The following is a 20,456-nucleotide window of genomic DNA, read 5'->3' as shown; positions in this document are numbered from 1 at the left end:
GAGTTTTTATTTGAGGTTTCATATACTTCACAATTGAGGAATCAGATGTTCAAGTTGCTCATGCTCTTCCATAGTTCTCTTTTGTTCCGTCAAACACATTCTTGACACATTATAATTATGTGGTAGTTTTGTTTAGGACATTGCTTGGCTCCCCCATTACACGTCGATCACAGTCTGACACATTCAAAAGTAACTTATTAAAATTTCAAAAGTAAGTTTTCGCACGCGTGTAAGATTTTGATTTGTCTATAAGGAGAAATGACTCTTTACATCCAAGGAGCCAAGTTTTTTCCTTTTGTTTATTAACAATTGGGTATGACCATTGATTTAACAAGTGAATCTGCATACACGTATGTAATGCGTCCATAAGTGCAAAAGGTGATTTGAAAATATTTGGTGCTTTTTCTAAACTAACATTTCTCATGTAATTGAGATCTATTAAAATCTCAATTTGAATACACCCCTAAAAGATATAAAAAAAATGGCTAAAATAGCCTTTGAGGAAAGTTTGGTGGTGATCCGTCCGTCCATGAGCAACCCTAGTCATCCCCTGCTTATACCAAAAAATTAATGGCAAAATCCATAAACTAAGAAAGTAAAAGATTCAGCAGTCTATTTAAAATAAATTTTACCAAAGCTAGCTGACAGGCCATGGAGGCCGGGACCGAGGTTGAACGAGATCCATTTTTCGCTCCAATTCCTCCGTTGATTCCTTCAGCTGGGCAGAGATCTGCTTAAGAAAAATAAGAAATTGAATGTAACTTATAAAACAAATAAAGAATATAATATTAAAGGGGGAAAAACTTACATGTGTCAAGTTTAGTGTAACCCCGCGTAACGCAGACACACTAGCATTGATTTCCTTCGGCTGCTGAGATATTCTCGACCGGTTGACCCAGTCGAGAATAACTGCTCCAGCTCCCAAGGCTGTGACTACATGACTTACTACCATCCCCTTCGAATTCTTTGCATTACCGAAAAGCATTTTGATTTTTTCGCTTACAACAAGTTTCGACAGGGAGGAAAATCGCCAGATGGGTTCGGTTATTTTGGCCATTGGGGCGGGAGAAGTTTGGGGTTCGGGTGTTTTAGCCGCGGGAGAAGTTTGGGGTTGGGGTGAGGACATTGGGGCGAGAGAATTTTGGCGCCGTGAGAAGAGACGAAGAAACGGGGAGGGGAGAAGACCTAATTTGGCTTTAGGGCTGTGAAACGAAGACATTTTATAGTGAGCTCATCCAAGGGCTCATATTTCATTTTAAAAATGACGGGCTGAGATTGAATGACTTGATGACTTGTTTAGCCATTTTTATTAAGGAGCACGTGAAATACACGTGACTTAGAAAACAAAGAATAACCCCTCGCATGCACTGGTCACTAGAGATCGAAAGCTATGGAAGGCCACGACGACGACGTTTCAATAGAGGACGCAGTCGACGTTACAAAGAATAACCCCTCGCATATTGTACATAAGTTAACTTTGGGGAAATGTAGTCTGTTAAAAAATTTATGAGTCTACAATCGTACCTGTCATCAATCATACAGGTCTAGGAGGGTCTTGCAGCCCGCATCCTGTCTAAGCTTGGCGAATGACATTGTTCCAGAAGTGCATTTGAAAAATCATATTGTTGTGAATGTAGAAGATATAGAGTTCCCTTTATTTGAGTTTTTATTTGAGGTTTCATATACTTCACAATTGAGGAATCAGATGTTTAAGTTGCTCAGGCTCTTCCATAGTTCTCTTTTGTTCCGTCAATCACATTCTTGACACATTATAATTATGTGGTAGTTTCGTTTAGGACATTGCTTGGCTCCCCATTACACGTGGATCACAGTCTGACACATTTAAAAGTAACTTATTAAAATTTCGAAAGTAAGTTTTCGCACGCGTGTAAGATTTTGATTTGTCTATAAGGAGAAATGACTCTTTACATCCAAGGAGCCAAGTATTTTCTTTTTGTTTATTAACAATTAGGTATGACAATTGATTTAACAAGTGAATCTGCATACATATATATAATGCGGTCCATAAGTGCAAAAGGTGATTTAAAAATATGGGTTTTTAAAATAACTCAAAAGAAAAGAAACAACATAATAGAAAAGTCTATAAGATTACAAATTATTATTTATTTGATAGAAATAAGATTGTACATTATTCTTTACTAGCCTTTTCGCACGCACTTGAGAGAGTTTTTTTTAAAAAAAATTTAAATTTTAGTTTAGAATTAAAAAAGATAATGGGTAGTTGTTTTCCATAAAAATAGGATCCAATATCCGATTTTTCTTTTAATTTTAATTTTTTTTAAATATGAAAATGTGTGAATTTACCATATTATCCTCATTTAATTAATAATTTCAATTCTTAATGTTTGCATTAATCAAGTGCATTTTCTGGTATTTTGAATGTTTCACCATTCTATGCCTTTTGCTTTATATATATAGATTATTTTATTAATAAAGTTCTAGCATTCGAAAACCAATTTAGTTGGTTTTTTCTTCTTGATGAGTAGCAGATTAATACAGGGGAAAAGGGACATGCTTATTACCACCGCAATAGCCACGAGCTGCTCCAGCAGTCTTGCCATATTTTTGCCAGCACAAATTATTGCAAGGCTTCTCTTGGCAATTAGGCATGTACTCCATCTTCCCACAAGCACTAGGATTCTCTGCATTTCCTCTATCCCCTCATCTCTTTCTTGAATTATTATACGACATGGTTCACATCCCCTCGTCTTATTGCAATTATTTTCTGACTGGGAATCAAGGGGGAGCTAGCATGGGACCAGTGTGGTCCCAAGCCTTCACTCCATTTTTTCCTCTTCTATTGGTATATATGATATAAAATATTATAATATATTAGATTCTTTTAGTCTACAAATTAACCATAAAATTTCTTGATCTTTCTCCTACTCATCTTCCTTAAATCTTCTAGGTTAGTTTATGACATTTGCACTAAAAACTCCTAAAGTTTTAACCTTTCTTTCTTTTCCTTTTTTTTTTTTTTGATGAATCCAAGGTATCCCCCGCACATAGGCGAGGACTAATCCCTCAAGCCGGGTCGGACCCCATTCGGGGGGCAAGCTCTCCCAATGATGGCTGCTCCATTCACAAGGCTCGAACTCGAAACCTTGCTTAAGTCTTTCTTTTCCTTTTTTGTTTAAAGCTTTATGAATTTTTTATTATTCTCTTTTTTTTTAATGCATGAAATGGGTACCTTAATATTGTGCTTTATGAACTCTTAATTTCTATATTTTTTCTCTATTGGAATATAAATTATTAATTTTTAAGTCTTTAATAGTGTAGATGATGAAATTATTATTTAACCAATTTAAAATATGAAATTCATGATATTATGAAGAGAAGACAAGTTTTATAAAGGCCCCCTCTAATGTGAAATCCTGGCTACGCCACTGCTGGAATAATCATTTACCTTACACCATATTTTCCTACATCTTATCATGATTTGTTTTCATTATTTTCTAAAGTCTATTTAAGAAGAGTTAGGATTTCCAACCAAATACACCATCTTCTTCATTCTCATCATTTTGCTTCAAAATTAAAGCTGTCAATGGCTTCACGAAGCAAGGCATTACAAATGCTTTTAGATTCTGATTCTGATGAGGACAATCATCAACAAAGAGTGGCAATCTCCATTGCTCACCATACATCATCGATGAATGAACATGGTAATAGGCGAAGCAAATCATTGCAAGGCTTCTCTTGGCAATTACGCATGTACTCCATCTTCCCACAAGCACGAGTTGATTGTGCCACTTCTTCATCTCCTGCACCACTCAATATATTCAACAAACACATTTATGTTTTCACTCATATATCTTTAAAAAGCAACAAAATTATCAACAATCAATACAAATTTCTACTCTGAATTTTCAGCCACAAGTGGCCTTTTCAATTTCTTTGTTTTTCTAGAAATATTCCCAAGCAATATATTAAAGACTAACGACCAATATTTTTTGCTGTTTTCTTTTTATTAAATGTTACAATATAGTTTATATATTTTTTATATGTGTTGTTCTCTTATTTGATAAGTATAAAAGATATGAACTTGTAGGCACGGAACTAGGATTCAAAAATAACTAGGGCTAGCTAACTTTTAAGTCAATTTTTCAAGGCTTATTTACTGTAGTATCCCCTGAAACTTCGGTTAAATCTCACCTTAACTTTGATTTTATGTTTATCTTCATTAATCATTTTGTCAGTTTTGATGACGTGACATGGCTATTTAGCCTTTTTACCACATATAATGATGTGTCATGTGAAGGGCCCACTTTGTTCTTTGTTTAAATTGAATTAAATATAAAATAAAATAATAAAATAATGTAATTACTTGTTTAATTTTATATATATATATATATATACAGTTATTCTCTTATCCGGATGTCCGCACGTTATTATCGTTCGGATCCTATTGTAAACAGGCAGGAAAACAGAGAGGGGTAGTACAAAATACACTGCGTCCGCACGATGATAACGTCCGGATGTCCGCATAAGAGAATTTCTGTATATATATATAAATGGAAAAATTAATAAATAAAAATTTTGGTTGACAAAAATAAATAAAAGGAAAAAAAAAAAGAGTTCTTCCAATATAGACCTTTACAACTACTATATCCTAGTCATGTACCCATCTACTTTTAAATCTTTACTAAAAGCCCAAATTTAAAATAGGTTGCCATGTGAGATAGATTTGTCCTAATATTATTCACTAAATTACATTATATGCCACCTACCTTCATATTTAATTTATAATTTATTTTCAAGCATGTGCCAATCCCTATAATAAACCAACAAAAAATCCCTAAATTACATATCCAATAAATAATTTCCCTATAAAAAAATTATAAATATGTATATAATATAGGTAATTTATTTATATAAAAAAGGATCCGTTACTTTGTAATTAAAATTTCTATAAATATTTTTATAAATTAAAAATAGGTACATTATTTACACACACACACACACACAAAAAAGGTTTTTTTTATGTCAGAAAATATGTATGTTGTGTAATTGAAATTTCTGCACATTTTTCATAAATTAAAAATAGGTACATTTTTTATTTAGAAAAATAGGTATGTTATTTATAGGTACACAAAATAGGTATATTTACAAAAGATATGTTATTTATAGGTACACAAAGTAGTTATATTTATAAAAGATATGTAAAAAATAGGTATATTATTCATAAAAAGGGTGGAAAAAATAGGTACATTATTTTATGCTAAAACATGATAGGTATATTAATGTTTCCTCATAAATTTAATAAGCCCTAAACGTGACATTTTTAGATACTGAATATTTTTATTTTTTTTAAGAGAAAAAAAAATTACCTTAAAAATTCCTAAATTTAAGTCAATTTAAAACACCATTTCCGTATCTAAAAACACACCCTTTGAATATGAATGACATTGAATTGCAGCAAATATGTTCAAAGTATATTCAGCATAGTCAATGGAGGAAACAACAATTGCAATTACGTAGGAGTATTTTGGGAATCAGAAAATTACAATAAACCAAATCTTGAGCTTCATAAGGTAACTTGATGAGGTGGATCCTTGTCATGGATTTTTTACTTATAAATTATTAATAGGAACAAAAAGTGATGGATTGCAGTTAAGGAAAATTCAATTTGGAGGAGGAAAGCCAAATTTACTAAAAAGAAGACGATGTTCTTTGCATATGGTCTGTTACCCTAATTCCCAATTACTGCTCTGAAGAGATTTTTGCATATACAAATATAAACAAGATCGCCTCCCTCAGATATATGCATAATCCATATTCTTCAAAATAGCTAGAGAGATATTATCGGTAAATAATGCTTCTTTATGCTATATGTATATTTTGGTGGAAACATGGAAATGTTTTCTTGTCAGTGTCTCGCAATATAAAATATTTACATTGCTAGACTATGAATCTAGATCATTGATTAACTAGATTAGTTCTAGACAAAATGTGTGGTGGAGGTTCATATATATTAAACAAACTAAGCTGCTAAAGAGACATAATATTGTCAAAGAAGAAAATGTGTACAAGAATTAATCTCACATTTTTCATAGAATTTTCTCAAATGAAATATTTCATAGGAACCTTTGCATTGTATAATACTGTTTTTGTTGCTTTAAGATATGACTCAAACCATAAAATGTGTTGAATGAGTACTGCAGGAGATGAGGCTGTGGCAGAATATACAGGTCATGCTTGCGGGAGGATAGAGAATATGCCCAATTGCGTTGAGAAAAATTGCGATGACTTGTATGCTTGGAAAAATATGCCATAAGTGTTGGAACAACAGCTCAAGGGTATTGCAAGGCGGATTTATGTATGTGTGTTTTCCCTTGTAAGAAGAAATTTGGTGCTCGTCAAGTTACAAGGGATTAAGCTAGTAGCTCAAGTTGTTAAGAACATTTATTCTTACACCTAAAAGTTATGTATTAGAATCCCCTTTCCTCTAATATTTTATATTGAAGAAAAGTGAAAAACAATATAATGGAACATTACTTAGCAAAATCTATCCCTCTTCATTGGCTCTATTATAAATTTTTTTTTTTTTTTAAAAAAGGAGCTGATTTTCTCACTCCTCGTTTGTCCACTTACACCCTTTTAATTTTTAATACTTTTATAATTACCATTAAAATGGAGTGTACATGGACAAAAGGGGAGTGAGAAAATCAGAAGGGAGTGTAAATTGATGTTGAACAATATAGTATATAAAGAATAAATTCTCATGATAAGCAAGAAGAAAAGTCTAGCTTGGTTGGTTTTTTTAATTATTGAAGGTGATTTAGCAATGTGCCACATGGCTGCTACCAATAAGGGCGGCGATGGTGACCGGCCGTGGTTGGCGAAGGCGGTGGTTGTTGAGGGCGGGTGCTGGCCGGCGGTGGTCCAAGAGGTACAAACTCTGGCCACCCTTTTAAACAAAAAGGATAAAACTGTCTTTTCCTTATTGATTTAAACAAGCCCAATAAATTTGGGCCTCTTGATTAAACTTTTCCAAAATAAAATTCAAAACCCAAAACCAAAATTAGTCCTTTATATTATGTGACTTCTACCTAATTTTTCTTAAAGTATATATGAACTTACCCTTTTAATTGTATTTATTAAATAATAAAAAATTGTCTTGACTATAACATGTAGAAAGAAAAAAAATTACATTATATGCTTTATTTTACCACGATGTATAAAAAACATCTAACCCTCTAGCTCATAAGCACCCAAACAAACATGCATGCACGTTTTGGTAATTGTGTGCTTTAATTTATTTCCCATTTGGATTGGGGTTGTTTTTCCTTTTGTTAACTAGATTTCCTTGTACTTCCTGGTTGCATTAGGATTTCCAATTCATGGAACCAATATATATACTAGGCCTAGCCTAATTAGAATTGTGTATCATTGAAACTTGAGGCAGCTTATCGCAATAACAAGATGGCTGGAAGAACGACATGCATGGTCATGCCTGCAGCTGGGTTTATGGTTATAACAATTCTCCTCGCTGCTAGTACCAACGCCATCGCTGACGATTCGACACCAATACCTGCTGATGGTTCCCAAGTCGGCAGTTGGTTCGATAACAACGTCAAGCCATTAGCTGAATGCAAGGGCGCACTTGACGCCGCCCTTGTGACGGCTGAGGATAGCCCAAAACTTATCAAGGTCATGAAAGATGGAAGTGGAAACTTCAAAACCGTCACGGACGCCATTAATAGCATCCCTGAGAGGAACACCAAGCGTGTGGTTGTGTACATTGGAGGTGGAGTGTACAACGAGAAAATCAAAATTCCACAAAATAAACCATTTGTGACGTTGTATGGATCGCCAAAAAATATGCCAACTTTGATGTTTGATGGCACGGCTCGGAAGTATGGGACTGTCTACAGTGGTACATTGACTGTGGAATCTGACTATTTTAGGGCTTCTAACATTATTGTTACGGTACGTAATTATGAATTATTTAATTTGCTTTAGTTAGAGAAATGTTATATTATTTTAATGATGGTAATGTATGTATCATGGTCTCATGGAGTGCTTTAATATAATTTTGCAGAATTCGGCGCCGGAGCCAGATGGGATAAGGTCTGGTGCGCAGGCAGTTGCATTGCAGATCTCCGGGGATAGGGCTGCCTTCTACAATTGCAAGTTTATTGGATTTCAGGACACTCTTTATGATTACAAGGGCTTGCATTTCTTCAAGGACTGCTACATTCAAGGCACCGTAGATTTCATCTTCGGAAAAGGAAAATCTCTCTACTTGGTATGTATTGTAATAATAATGTCTCATAGTACCATACAATAATTTCTCTGAGTTCAGATGCTTGCTTATGTTAACTTTATGCGTTGTAGTGTTTATTTTAAAAAAATATGTCGTTCTAATTAAATTTTCATTTATTAGCTCAAATTGTGACACTAAATGATATGATATATTTTGGTGCAGAACACCGAGATACATGTCCTAGAGCGGAATATTAATGGCACAACAAAGGGATGCTTTGGAGGATAATGGATTTTCATTTGTGCATTGCAAAATAACTGGCACTACACATGTGAGGAGTACATACTTGGGCAGGGCTTGGGGGAGCAGCCCCAGTGTGGTGTTTGCCTACACCGACATGGCCAACGTTGTCCATCCTGAACGATGGAACGACTTTGGCCACCCTGAACGTTCCAAGTAAGTTATATATTTTCATTATTTTTCTAAACTGTTTTCTTATACTTGGATCCATTTTTTTATTATTTACATATATATGTGGTAATTTTTGTAGCAATATGTTCTATGGAGAGTTTCAGAATTCAGGTCCAGGTTCAAGCATAAGCGGGCAAGCACGCTACACCAAAAAACTAAGCGATGCAGAAGCCAAATCTTTCCTCAGCCTTGGCTATATTTAGGGTTCCAAATGGCTTCTTCCTCATCTAAATACAAGATCCAGACATAGTATAGTTTAAGAATAGGAAATATATACATACATTTATAATTTCCATATTTCTTAGGTGAGATTGAGCAAAGAGCGCTGCCAATCCTATACGTATATACAATACATGCACAGAAGCAAATATGTACATCTCATATACGTATTCGCCTACGAAAAAAAACTAATGTAGTTAAATAGTTTGCTCTGAAACTTTCCGTTTATGGTTTTGAATTTATAGCCATGGAAATTTTATATATAAGATGAACATGTTCACATTATTTTACAAGTTGACGTTATTTCTTCATCTAGAATGTGCACAAGAATTCCTAATTTATTTGTAAGGTTTCTAGTTAAAATCTACACAATAACTTCCTTTGGGCCAGCCATTAGAAGTCGATTGATACAATGGCGGAACCAGGAATTTTTTTAGGGGGGGGCTTTTTCTTTTTCTTTTTCTTATGGGAGATATGTTATATTACATATTTTTCTTAAAACAATCAAGTTCATTCACATACCAAACAAATATAATGATATACTATTATATTCCTTTTCTTTTTAAAAAAAATCTTGTTGTAATGGTGTTTTTGTCTTACTTTATTCTTTTGTGTGGGCTTAGAAAAACAAAAGTATTGTGTTGTGCTAATGGGCTAACATTGAATTATAGTATGTTTGTTTATATATTAAAGCTTAAACTGAAAATTTAGCCCCAGGCTACAGCCCATGGGAGCCTCTTGCTAGTTCCGCCACTAATTGCAAGTCTCTGTCGGGTAAGAATTCTATAGTGAAGGCCTTATCTAAGGCCTCAAATGAGGTCCTATCCTTTACCGTTGGATCAAATTAGTTAGCTATTTGATCATATTAATTAGTTTGATCTAACGGTTATGAGATTGTGCCTCATCTGAAGGCCCTCACTATAGAATGACTCCTCTCTTGAGTGGCTTCCTAGAAGGACCATGTCCATGCAACGATATTAAAAACCTTCAATTTTTGGAGCCCATTACACGTCAATTTTGTCTCTCCTCTTTGTTGCCTTTTTTTCTGTTTGGTTTGATCTGAACGCGTCAAATTTGTCCTCCTTGGTTTCACATTTCTAGTTTCCTTTCTTCACATACTAGTTTTCTTTCTTTCTGTCTGTGCGGTTCCTTTTTCTTTTTCTTCTTGGAGATACTGTTCCACAAAGAGTTTAGCGACGTTTTTAGTCAAGTTCATTTTGTGATATTTACCCAAACAATTAGACAAGTCGTCTCTCTCGCACAATTAATAAACACTTGTTGACCATAAAATGAAGTTCCCATTGACTGGTGCACTTCAAAACTTCCTAGTACCTCACACAATCCAGGGGCTGTGTTTGTGGTAAATATCAAAGTTGATAGGGCAACAGTTGGGTTTCCTCCCAAATTTAACCCTCTTCACAATCTATAAAACGGGGAAGTTTTGCCACACAAAAAGCAACAAAGAAAAGAAGAAGAAGCAAAAAAAAAAAAAAGAAATCATGAAGGCTGCAGGCTCATTGGGTGTGATTGTATGCTTGTTCTTGGTGGTGGTTGGTGTTTTGGTTGAGGTGGTTCCAATGGCAGAAGAAGAAGTAAAAAAATAATATTTTTACCATTCTCTATCTTTTGCTTTATATATCTATATATATATAGCAAAAGGCAGAGAATGGTGAAACATTCAAAATACCAGAAAATGCCCTTAGTTAATGCAAACATTAAGAATTGAAATTATTAATTAAATGAGGATAATATGGTAAATTCACACTTTCTCATATTTAAAAAAATTAAAATTAAAAGAAAAATTAGATAATGGATACTATTTTTATGGAACACAACTATCCATTATCTTTTTTAATTCTAAAATAAATTAAAATTTTTATGAAGCCAAATGATTGCACTTAGATAATTGAAACTAGCCTCTTCCGCGCCTGCGAGAGGCTTTTTTTTAAAAAATTAAAATTTATTTAAGAATTAAAAAAGATAATGGGTAGTTGTGTTCCATAAAAATAAGCCATTATCTGATTTTTCTTTTAATTTTAATTTTTTAAAATATGAAAAAGTGTGAATTTACCATATTATCCTCATTTAATTAATAATTTCAATTCTTAATGTTTGCATTAACCAAGGACATTTTCTAGTATTTTGAATGTTTCACCATTCTCTGCCTTTTGCTTTATATATATAGATAAATTTATTTAGTTTTCTTATTTTATTGGAATAATTTTAAATGACTTTATTGCCTGGACTGAAACTTAAGACGCTATATAAAATAACGATACTGGGCTTGGATATTAGAGGATCATATTTTTCATATATATCGAATTGGTCAAGGAATTGACCCTACAGTCCAAGTCCTCAAGTCAAGGAATTGACCATCATTTTCTTTTTTTGGTTTAAAAGATATAGGCCATCTTGGATATATGCATGCATAGTTAATGCTCTACTTTTTTTTATTTTTTCGGGTGCTAATTTTTCCACTCCTTTTTTATCCACTTATACTCTTTTCTAATTTTCTCACTCCCCTTTTGTCCACTAACACTCCCTTTTAATGATAATTACAAAAGTATCAAAAAGCAAAATGGTGTAAGTGTTAGTACCTTTTTTTTGTGTTAATGTATAATAGAGCCAATGAAGAGGGATAGATTCTGCTAAGTAATGTTCCATTATATTATTTTTTCACTTTTCTTCAATATAAAATATTAGAGGAAAGGGGATTCTAATACATAACTTTTAGGTGTAAGAATAAATGTTCTTAACAACTTGAGCTACCAGTTTAATCCCTTGTTACTTGATGAGCACCAAATTTCTTCTTACAAGGGAAAACACACATACATAAATCCCCCTTGCAATACCCTTGAGCTGTTGTTCCAACACTTCTGGCATATTTTTCCAAGCACAAGTCACCGCAATTTTTCTCAACGCAATTGGGCATATTCTCTACCCTCCCGCAAGCATGACCTGTATAGTCCGCCACAGCCTCATCTCCTGCAGATTCAACACATTTTATGGTTTGAGTCATATCTTAAAGCAACAAAAACAGTATTATACAATGTAAAGGTTCCTAAGAAATATGTCATTTGAGAAAATTCTATGAAAAAAGAGATTAATTCTTGTACACATTTTCTTCTTTGACAATATTATGCCTCTTTAGCAGCAAGAAGTTTGTTTAATATGAAACCTCGACCACACATTTTGTCTAGAATTAATCTAGTTAATCGATGATCTAGATTCATAGTCTAGCAATATAAATATTTTATATTGCGAGACACTGACAAGAAAACATTTCCATGTTTCGAACAAAAAAAAAAAAAAAAGTATTTCCATGTATATAAATATAGCATGAAGAAGCATTATTTACCAATAGTACTGAAGAAGAGAACCAACAGAAGCATGGAAGAGACGTGGAGGCTCTTCATGGTTTTATCTCTCTAGCTATTTTGAAGAATTTGGATTATGCATATATCGGAGGGAGGCGATCTTGTTTATATTTATATATGCAAAAATCTCTTCAGAGCAGTAATTGGGAATTAGGGTAACAGACCATATGCAAAGAACATCGTCTTCTTTTTAGTAAATTTGGCTTACCTCCTCCAAATTGAATTTTCCTTAACTACAATCCATCACTTTTTGTTCCTATTAATAATTTATAAGTAAAAAACTCATGACTAGAATCCACCTCATTAAGTTACCTTATGAAGCTCAAGATTTGGTTTATTGTAGTTTTCTGATTCCCAAAATACCCCTACGTAATTGCAATTGTTGTTTCCTCCATTGATTGTGCTGAATATACTTTGAACATATTTGCTGCAATTCAATGTCCTTAATATTCAAAAGGTGTGTTTTTAGATAGGAAAATGGTGTTTTAAATTGACTTAAATTTAGGAATTTTTAAGGTAAGTTTTTTTTCTCTTTTAAAAAAAATAATATTCAGTATCTAAAAAAGTCACGTTTAGGGCCTATTAAATTTATGAGGAAACATTAATATACCTATTATGTTTTAGCATAAAATAATGTACCTATTTTTTGTACCTATTCTTTCCGGAAACGGATCCTCTGCTCTAATTTTCTCTGCCATGATTTGCTTTACTTTTATTCTCCATACACCACCTGATTAAAATTTAATCTAAGGGATTTAAAAGTTGACACATCATCTTAAAATAAAAATCCAATTTACTCCTAATTAAAAAAGAAAAAAAAACCCTAACACCCAACTAACGGGATAGTTAGCGTCCAAAAGCTTTTTTTTTTTTTTCTTTCTTCTTCTTCACGTTCCTCACTTTTTTTTTCTTCTTCTTCTTCATGTTCTGTCCTCTTCTCCTTTTTTTCTCCTTCTTGTATAAAGATTGTCGCTTTTGGTGGAGGAATTAAATTATGGGTACCTAACCAATATTAGAAAGGTAAGCCTTTTATTAATTCATAGGTTTTCATTTTCTGAGGTTTTTCTCATTCCTTGCTATGAAGAACGAAATAGAGAGATTCATAATTTATGTTGGGTTTTGTTATGGCGTATGGTTGGTCAAAGATGGTTTTTTTTCAATGGATTTTCGTAGTGATGCTTATTGCTTTGTGATGGTGGAGCAAGAAGGTGAAGCAAAAAGGAGAAGGGGACAGAATGTGTAGCAAGGAGGGAAAAAGAGAAGAGGACAGAAGTGAAGATGAAGAAGAAAGAAGAAAAAAAACAGCTTTTGGACGTTAATCCCGTTAGTTGGGTGTTAGGGTTTTTTTTTTCTTTTTTAATTAGGAGTAAATTGGATTTTTATTTTAAGATGATGTGTCAACTTTTAAATCCCTTAGATTAAATTTTAATGAGGTGGCGTATAAAGAATAAAAGTAAAGCAGATCATGGCAGAGAAAATTAGAGCAGAGGATCCAGATCCTTTTTTTCCACCCTTTTTATGAATAATATACCTATTTTTTGTACCTAATTTTTACATATCTTTTATAAATATAACTACTTTGTGTACCTATAAATAACATCAGTCCCGTTCTCCTAGACCCTTGTGGTCCAAGAAAACTGTGGTCAACCACCCTTAGATTAGATCTAAGGGTTGAGAGAAAAAACTAATTTAAAAATTATAATTGTATCATCAAAACACTATTTTGATTATTAAAAATAAGTTTTAAAAAAAAAAAAACCAAACAACCACAACCATCCTCCGATTGAAAAGAGGCAGAACTTTCCACCCCCGGGAGATCAATTTCCACCATCTCCTTCATACAATGGAGAAGATCAACCTCCACCTCCACCTTTAGAAAATTCTAAATAAAATCTTTAAAAACAAGATCTCTATATAAAAAAATATGGATTATGAAGAATATGGATTATGCATATATCTGAGGGAGGCGATCTTGTTTATATTTATATATGCAAAAATCTCTTCAGAGCAGTAATTGGGAATTAGGGTAACGAACCATATATAAAGAACATCGTTTTTTTTCCCTTTTAATTTTTTTTTTGTCAACCGAGTCCATTAGTGTATAGGCAATATGAATCTTAATGCTCATTTATATTTGTTTACGGTTTCGAGTTGAAAATAATTCTTCATTCATTGTGCCAAATATACTTGGCTTTGAATAGATATTCTACAAATCAAACGAAAGATCTAATCCATTTTTTTTACTAGGGTTTTTGATTAAAAAATTAAAAAACGTAAAATGTAATTAAATGACATGGCATGTTCAAGTAAGGTGCCACGTCATGTGGTATGGAAATGTGGAATACAAAATGTGGTAAGAGTAGCATTAGGCAAATAAGCTTGACCTAAACAGCTTTTAACTTAACGAATATTTGGTTAACACCAATAATAAAAGTTCTAATGGAATTAAAATAGGCATTGCACGTTTTGCTCTTTTTATAGGGAGTTCTATCTTTTGGTTCGAAGAGCCCCCAAATTTTCTCATAGATGTTCTATTTGAGAATTGTAACAAGTAGCTTTTCGGGTATGAGCCCGCCTGTTGGTTTCCCAATTTATTGTGGTGATTCCCTCTAAAATGTTGATCTTTAAATCAATCATCATTAATTGTCCATTTATAATGGGGTTCATTTGCATATTTAATTGTCTTATTATAGGTTCTGATTATGGGTTTAACCATTTGGGTCATGCTGGCAAAAAAAAAAAAAGCCGTTTTGATGATATTCATATGTTTATATTCAATGTAATATAGAAATAATGAAAAATAGGTATGCTATTTTGTAAATATGTTTTTAATTTATAAAAAGTGTAAAAAACAAAAAAAAAAATCCATTACAAAGTAACATACCTATTTTCTTACATAATAGGTACAAAAAATTCATTTATCTCCACACGTGCATCACACTCTAAAGAATGATTTGATCAAACACCTTTGGAAACAGCAAGGAGAGGGGCAATGAGCCACTTGTTTAAATTTATGTAGTTTGTTTTCATTTATATTGTGTGTTTCGTTTATGTTATTGTTATTGCACTTAAGTTATGAAAGCGGTTGTTCTTATTCATCCATGAAATCCCAAAATGCAAAAATTTATCAGTGACACTAAAATGCGAAAAAATAAATAATTTTTGAAATCTTAAAGTACAAAAATTCATTCATAAAACCCTAAAATACAAAAATTCATCAGCAAAACCTTAAATGCAAACGTTCATCACTGAAACCCTTAACTGCAAAAATCATTGCGTTTTTTTTTATATATATAAGGAATGATACTGGTAATTTAGGAGATGATCAATTGCAGTTTTTCGAATGGATTCTGCAATTGAAAATTCTGCTCCAGTTGAGAGTTGATGGAGATGATAACATTAACAATTATAACTTCGCTGACAACTGTTTCATCCCTTACATTAAGTTAACCTTACAATAGATGTGAAAATACTGCCATCATTAAAAAAAATATCTGCAGATACAACACTTTTGGGCACAATATCATACAAAACCAAACTTAAAACCATTGCGCTCAGCTCAAATTGAGTTTCAATTAATGACTGTTACAAAAATATTGTCGTAGAAACCTCAACAACTTTTGTGTTTGAGTATCAATAACCAATATGACTAAATCCAAATATGAAGAGTACTATCTAGACTAACAGATCGTTAACACAAAAATTGTAAGATAAATATTCATGGATGTGTGTGTAGATTTCTCTCTGCCTCAACTTTAGTTGAACATATTGGGTAGGGGCCTCACTGCCATAAATGCATCCACCATCTGAAAAATATGCAAAAACATTCATCAATCCTTCTAAGTCATAACTGAGATTTCATATAATTCAAATGTTTGCTTTCAATGCCATGTGCCAACGAGCATCTTTCAAAATATATATGGGTGGCCAGAATCAGCAGAGTGACAAATAACAATCTATAGAGCGATCAAACCTTAGCACCAGAAGCTTACCTCATCAGTCACAGCAGCCCTAGCCCTACGATGTCTTTCAACTAGTCCAGTCAAAACCTGAATAAGTAGTTGCTTAACTTCACCTGTTAGCATGCGTCCTGCACCGTACTCCTAATAGTATCCAAAGTGAATTAGCAAAACAAGAAGGCATCATTTGTACTAATAAAAAAATTTATTGATTAAAAAAAGGGGATTTCACTAAAACACCCAAAATAGGGGCTGAAATTATAAAAAAACCCAACACCCAAAACACTTTATAAACACACCCAAAATCCATCATTACACACACTCAAAACCCATTTATAAACACACCCAAAAAATATACAATTGTTGATTTTGGGGTTGATTTTGGGTGTGTTTCTATGTTTAAATAGTGTGTGGGTTTTTTTATAAATACATGTCTAGGATTGGGTTTATTTATAATAATCTATTAAAAAAACAAGTTCATTAGGATACCAGTCTCACCTTCCTTATCTCTTCGAGTTTAGCGTCATCATCCAGGAAAAAACTGAGATATTTGAATGGTATATCTACCTGAATAATTTCCAGAAGATAAAATCATTCCCCAATAAGTTAAAAGGCACCAAGTACTGACCCACAAATCTTATAAGACATGAATCAAATTGGCATGTAAGTGCCGACATATAAGCAGAATTGTTTTTCTTGCTTGGACAATCTATAATGAGAAGGGAAGGTAGTAGATCCAGCAACAAATAACACTCTCAAACCAATTGGGGAGGACAAATTTCTATTACTAACATGTGAGACAATTCAAATACCTCAAGATTTGCTCCAAGTTCTCTATGTTTCTCTATTGAATCTTGTCCACCAGAAAATGCATACCTGTTTATCTGCACATGCACACAAATTCTTTATTTTGTTAATCCTGAAGAATTTTTGGACCATTTGGACTGTGTGATTTCAGGTAGAAAAATTTGGCACTGCAAAACTACGGTTTGGTGGTGTGGGAAAGCTAAGACAAGAGTAGATGGTGGTTTCGGAAAAGGAAGACAGCTATTTGAAGAAATAGAGAAGCATGTTTTTCACTGAGAGTTTAAAAGGTTACACTTTGAACCTTGCATCAATTAAAGACTTCGGCCCTAGAATAAGACTACATCGATAATGATTGTGCAAGAGTCTTAGTACATAGAAAGGTTGAACAAATAGAACCACAGCAACAGCAAACGCAAACCTTGTTCTTAATTTCCTTTGCAGAATCAGTTACATAAATGGCAGAATTTGGATCACTGGCCGACATTTTACCGGTCTCTCCCTGCAAGTATCCACATTCCAGGAAATATATCAGCAATCACATGCATACCACATCATCCAATTTTTGCACGACCAGTTTCGCCGGCAATTACTTCTTTTGAAAGCTGAATATTCATATTACAATAATCAACTTTTGTTTTATTAATTATGGTCCTTGTACACTCCCTGTGAACAATGATATATTCATGTTTATGTGTGTGCGAATGCATACAGGTAGTGTCTCCAAAATGCACATTAGGGCCTAAACGTATCTGCCAACATCAAAATTTAGCATCCCCCACCGGAAAACATTGGTCATATGAAACATATGTGGAATAACTTAAGTCTCTAGTGCAAAATCATTGGTTAAATAAAAGAAAAAAATCAGAGAAATAAACAGCCAAACAAATACAGAAAGTCAGATTCTGCAAAAAATCATCAACTAAATTCAGCTGGCTAATTTAAATATTGTATCCTTCTTATCCCTTTTAAAAATTTAGGAACCACTTTAAGTAGCACACATGTATTATGTGCCAAAACCATAAAGTACCTGCATGGCAGGGAAGAAAGAAGACTCAATCAATGCAGGTTTCTGGTATCCAATCCGTGGAGCGACATCTCGTGTCATTCTAAAATAAGGATCCTGGACAAATCGCAAACAAATATAACATGGTATTAGTAAATAAAAGAAAAGAAGAAAAACAGCATTCACTAAAGCAAATGAGCACACAAAGTTACTAAAACTATAATCATCCCACTCTCCATGTTTTATCCTCTCAAAAGGTGTTACGTTTAAAGGTGAGGTGGTTCCCTACAAATTTAGCCAGGAAAAAGAAAAACAATAACCCTCATATTTCATATCATATAAAAAAAAGGAAAAAATCTCCCAGAAACTAACCAATATATGTTCTCCTGAATAGTAACAGAACTTGCACAATAACATAAATTTACTGTACACTGCTATCATGGGCACATAAACTATACCTATCTATAAAAACTGAAAAAACTTGACCACTTTCAATCATTAGTTAACAATTCATGCTCTGAGAATTATTCCTATCATTTACACCTGGTCAATCGCGCATGGAATTAAGCAACGAAGATTGTCTTGGCCACCGAAAAGATGTGGAAAGGAACTTGGAAATGATGGAACTGCCTGCATTAACACATAACCACATTGAATCTCCTTAATATGACTTGCAAGAGGTGATGTTTCATGAAAGTACAAAAATAGAACAGATATTAGCTTCACTATTTTCGTGGAACTAATCAGAAACAAGTAACAAAAATTACATGATTCACTATCATACGCAGCATAGCCAAGGAAAATACCTGCACAGGTGGAAAACTAACTTTTCCAATATGATCTTCACCGGTGAAACCAAAAATTCCAACAACCTGGATAGATGATTACAAAAACTTGAATAAGGAGGTACATCAAATATCCATAAAAATAATGCTCAGTAGGGAAAAGATTGTAAATCACCTTATTATATGTGACGCACTTTCCAACCTTCACCATGTTCTTGTAAAAGGCACTGCGTAGAAAATTAAACATAAAATCAGTCAGCAAGTGTTACAACACACACTTACACACAGTATTCATGAATGATAGAATCACGCCCCTGTCAAAGTTTGAAAACAGAAGGCTCCCCATCGAAGCTTGTCAAGCAGTTTGCATCTCATAAGGTGATCACTTGGTGGAACATCCAACATTAACTTCAAATTCACGAGGCCCTTTGACGTAAATTCATTAAGAAACTAAGGATTTTAAAGCCAACAAGATTTTCCTATTTTAAAAAAAAGAGGCTTGCATAGAATCCCAAAATCTCAAACCCCCTAACTTGGGCAGAAAAGTAAATGAAGGCTTGCATAGCACACTCTAGGCCATTGATAAAAAAATTGAAACACAAATTGAGCAACAGTCAACCTGCAGAAGTATTAAATTAGTAATGGACTTAAACGTACATATGTGTTACTTACCCACCAACATAATCAAAATCTGAGAAAATGAAGGTTCTTGTTACGTCAAAACCACAAGCAATAATGTCCTTGGCATTCTCCCTGGCCAGTCTCTGGCTCTCTTCCACAGTCAGATTTTTCCACATGCATTTCTCATCATCAGTAAGTTGAATAACAAGAGGAACCTTAAAGGCCTCTTGCAAATATCTGCAAAAAGCATTCCAGTGATAAATCTTCACAAATTTACCATACAAAGACACTGATTATATATATATATATATATATATATATATATATATACAGACATACATATGAGTGTGTATAGCATCTGTCTGTTAAACCCTAGCCAAAAAAGATAAGCAGAAAGCAAGGTAGGACTTACTTAGTGAACATGAAGGGGATAAGATGACCCAAATGCAATGCCTCAGAGGAAGGTCCTCTTCCTGTGTACAAATAGAACTTCTCTCCTCTCTCATAAGCATCAAGAATTTCATTCAAGTCCCTGCACTCGCTTACAGTCCACTGTCAACTCCACTTCTGTTTTTTTATTTTTTGGTTTAAAAATGTCAAATTTATAATGATTGAAAACAAAATACAACGAGAGAAAGACCTGTGGGCGAAGAAGACGCCGCGACGGAGGAACACGTGGGGAGAACGTGAGGTGAGGCGGTGGATACGGTCGACGAGCGACTGGTCGATCCTCTGACAGCCGAACTGGTCAATGAGCTTATCGTAGTCGATTTTCCCGCCACCTTTGGCCGACACCGTCCATGGATTCACTACCTGCTCTTCTTCACCTTCTCCTTCTCCTTCTCCCTCTCTCTTCTCCATCACTCTCTCTCTCTACCTCCCAGTCTCTGTAATCGGCGGCCTATTTTGCAAGGATACGCGAGCTAGCTTTGTTTTGACAAAAGAAAAGCCCACTATAAGAAGAATGAGAACCAAATTGGGTTATTA

General features: G+C 33.7%; 1 protein-coding gene and 1 pseudogene across 1 annotated transcript; one reads left to right on the top strand and one right to left on the bottom strand.

Moving 5' to 3' along the window:
- Window positions 1–7,443: 7,443 nt before the first annotated feature.
- On the top strand, window positions 7,444–9,026 carry LOC110767215 (putative pectinesterase 63; annotated as a pseudogene).
- Window positions 9,027–15,820: 6,794 nt separating this feature from the next.
- Window positions 15,821–20,391, bottom strand: LOC110767207 (Nucleotidylyl transferase superfamily protein). The gene is made up of 12 exons (XM_021970684.2): window positions 20,110–20,391; window positions 19,882–20,001; window positions 19,521–19,706; window positions 19,024–19,075; window positions 18,870–18,935; window positions 18,607–18,693; window positions 18,088–18,180; window positions 17,479–17,559; window positions 17,066–17,137; window positions 16,752–16,820; window positions 16,287–16,397; window positions 15,821–16,100 (listed from the first exon to the last, which is right to left on the bottom strand). The coding sequence occupies exons 1-12, from the start codon at window positions 20,328–20,330 to the stop codon at window positions 16,050–16,052; spliced, it is 1,209 nt and encodes a 402-aa protein (XP_021826376.2). The 5' UTR covers window positions 20,331–20,391; the 3' UTR covers window positions 15,821–16,049.
- Between the last annotated feature and the right edge of the window lie 65 nt (window positions 20,392–20,456).

The sequence above is a fragment of the Prunus avium genome, chromosome 7 (assembly GCF_965620075.1).
Source record: "Prunus avium chromosome 7, drPruAviu1.hap1.1, whole genome shotgun sequence".
Lineage (NCBI taxonomy): Eukaryota > Viridiplantae > Streptophyta > Magnoliopsida > Rosales > Rosaceae > Prunus > Prunus avium.
Note: the sequence above shows the minus strand (reverse complement) of the source record. Positions and strands in the feature narration are given on the sequence as shown.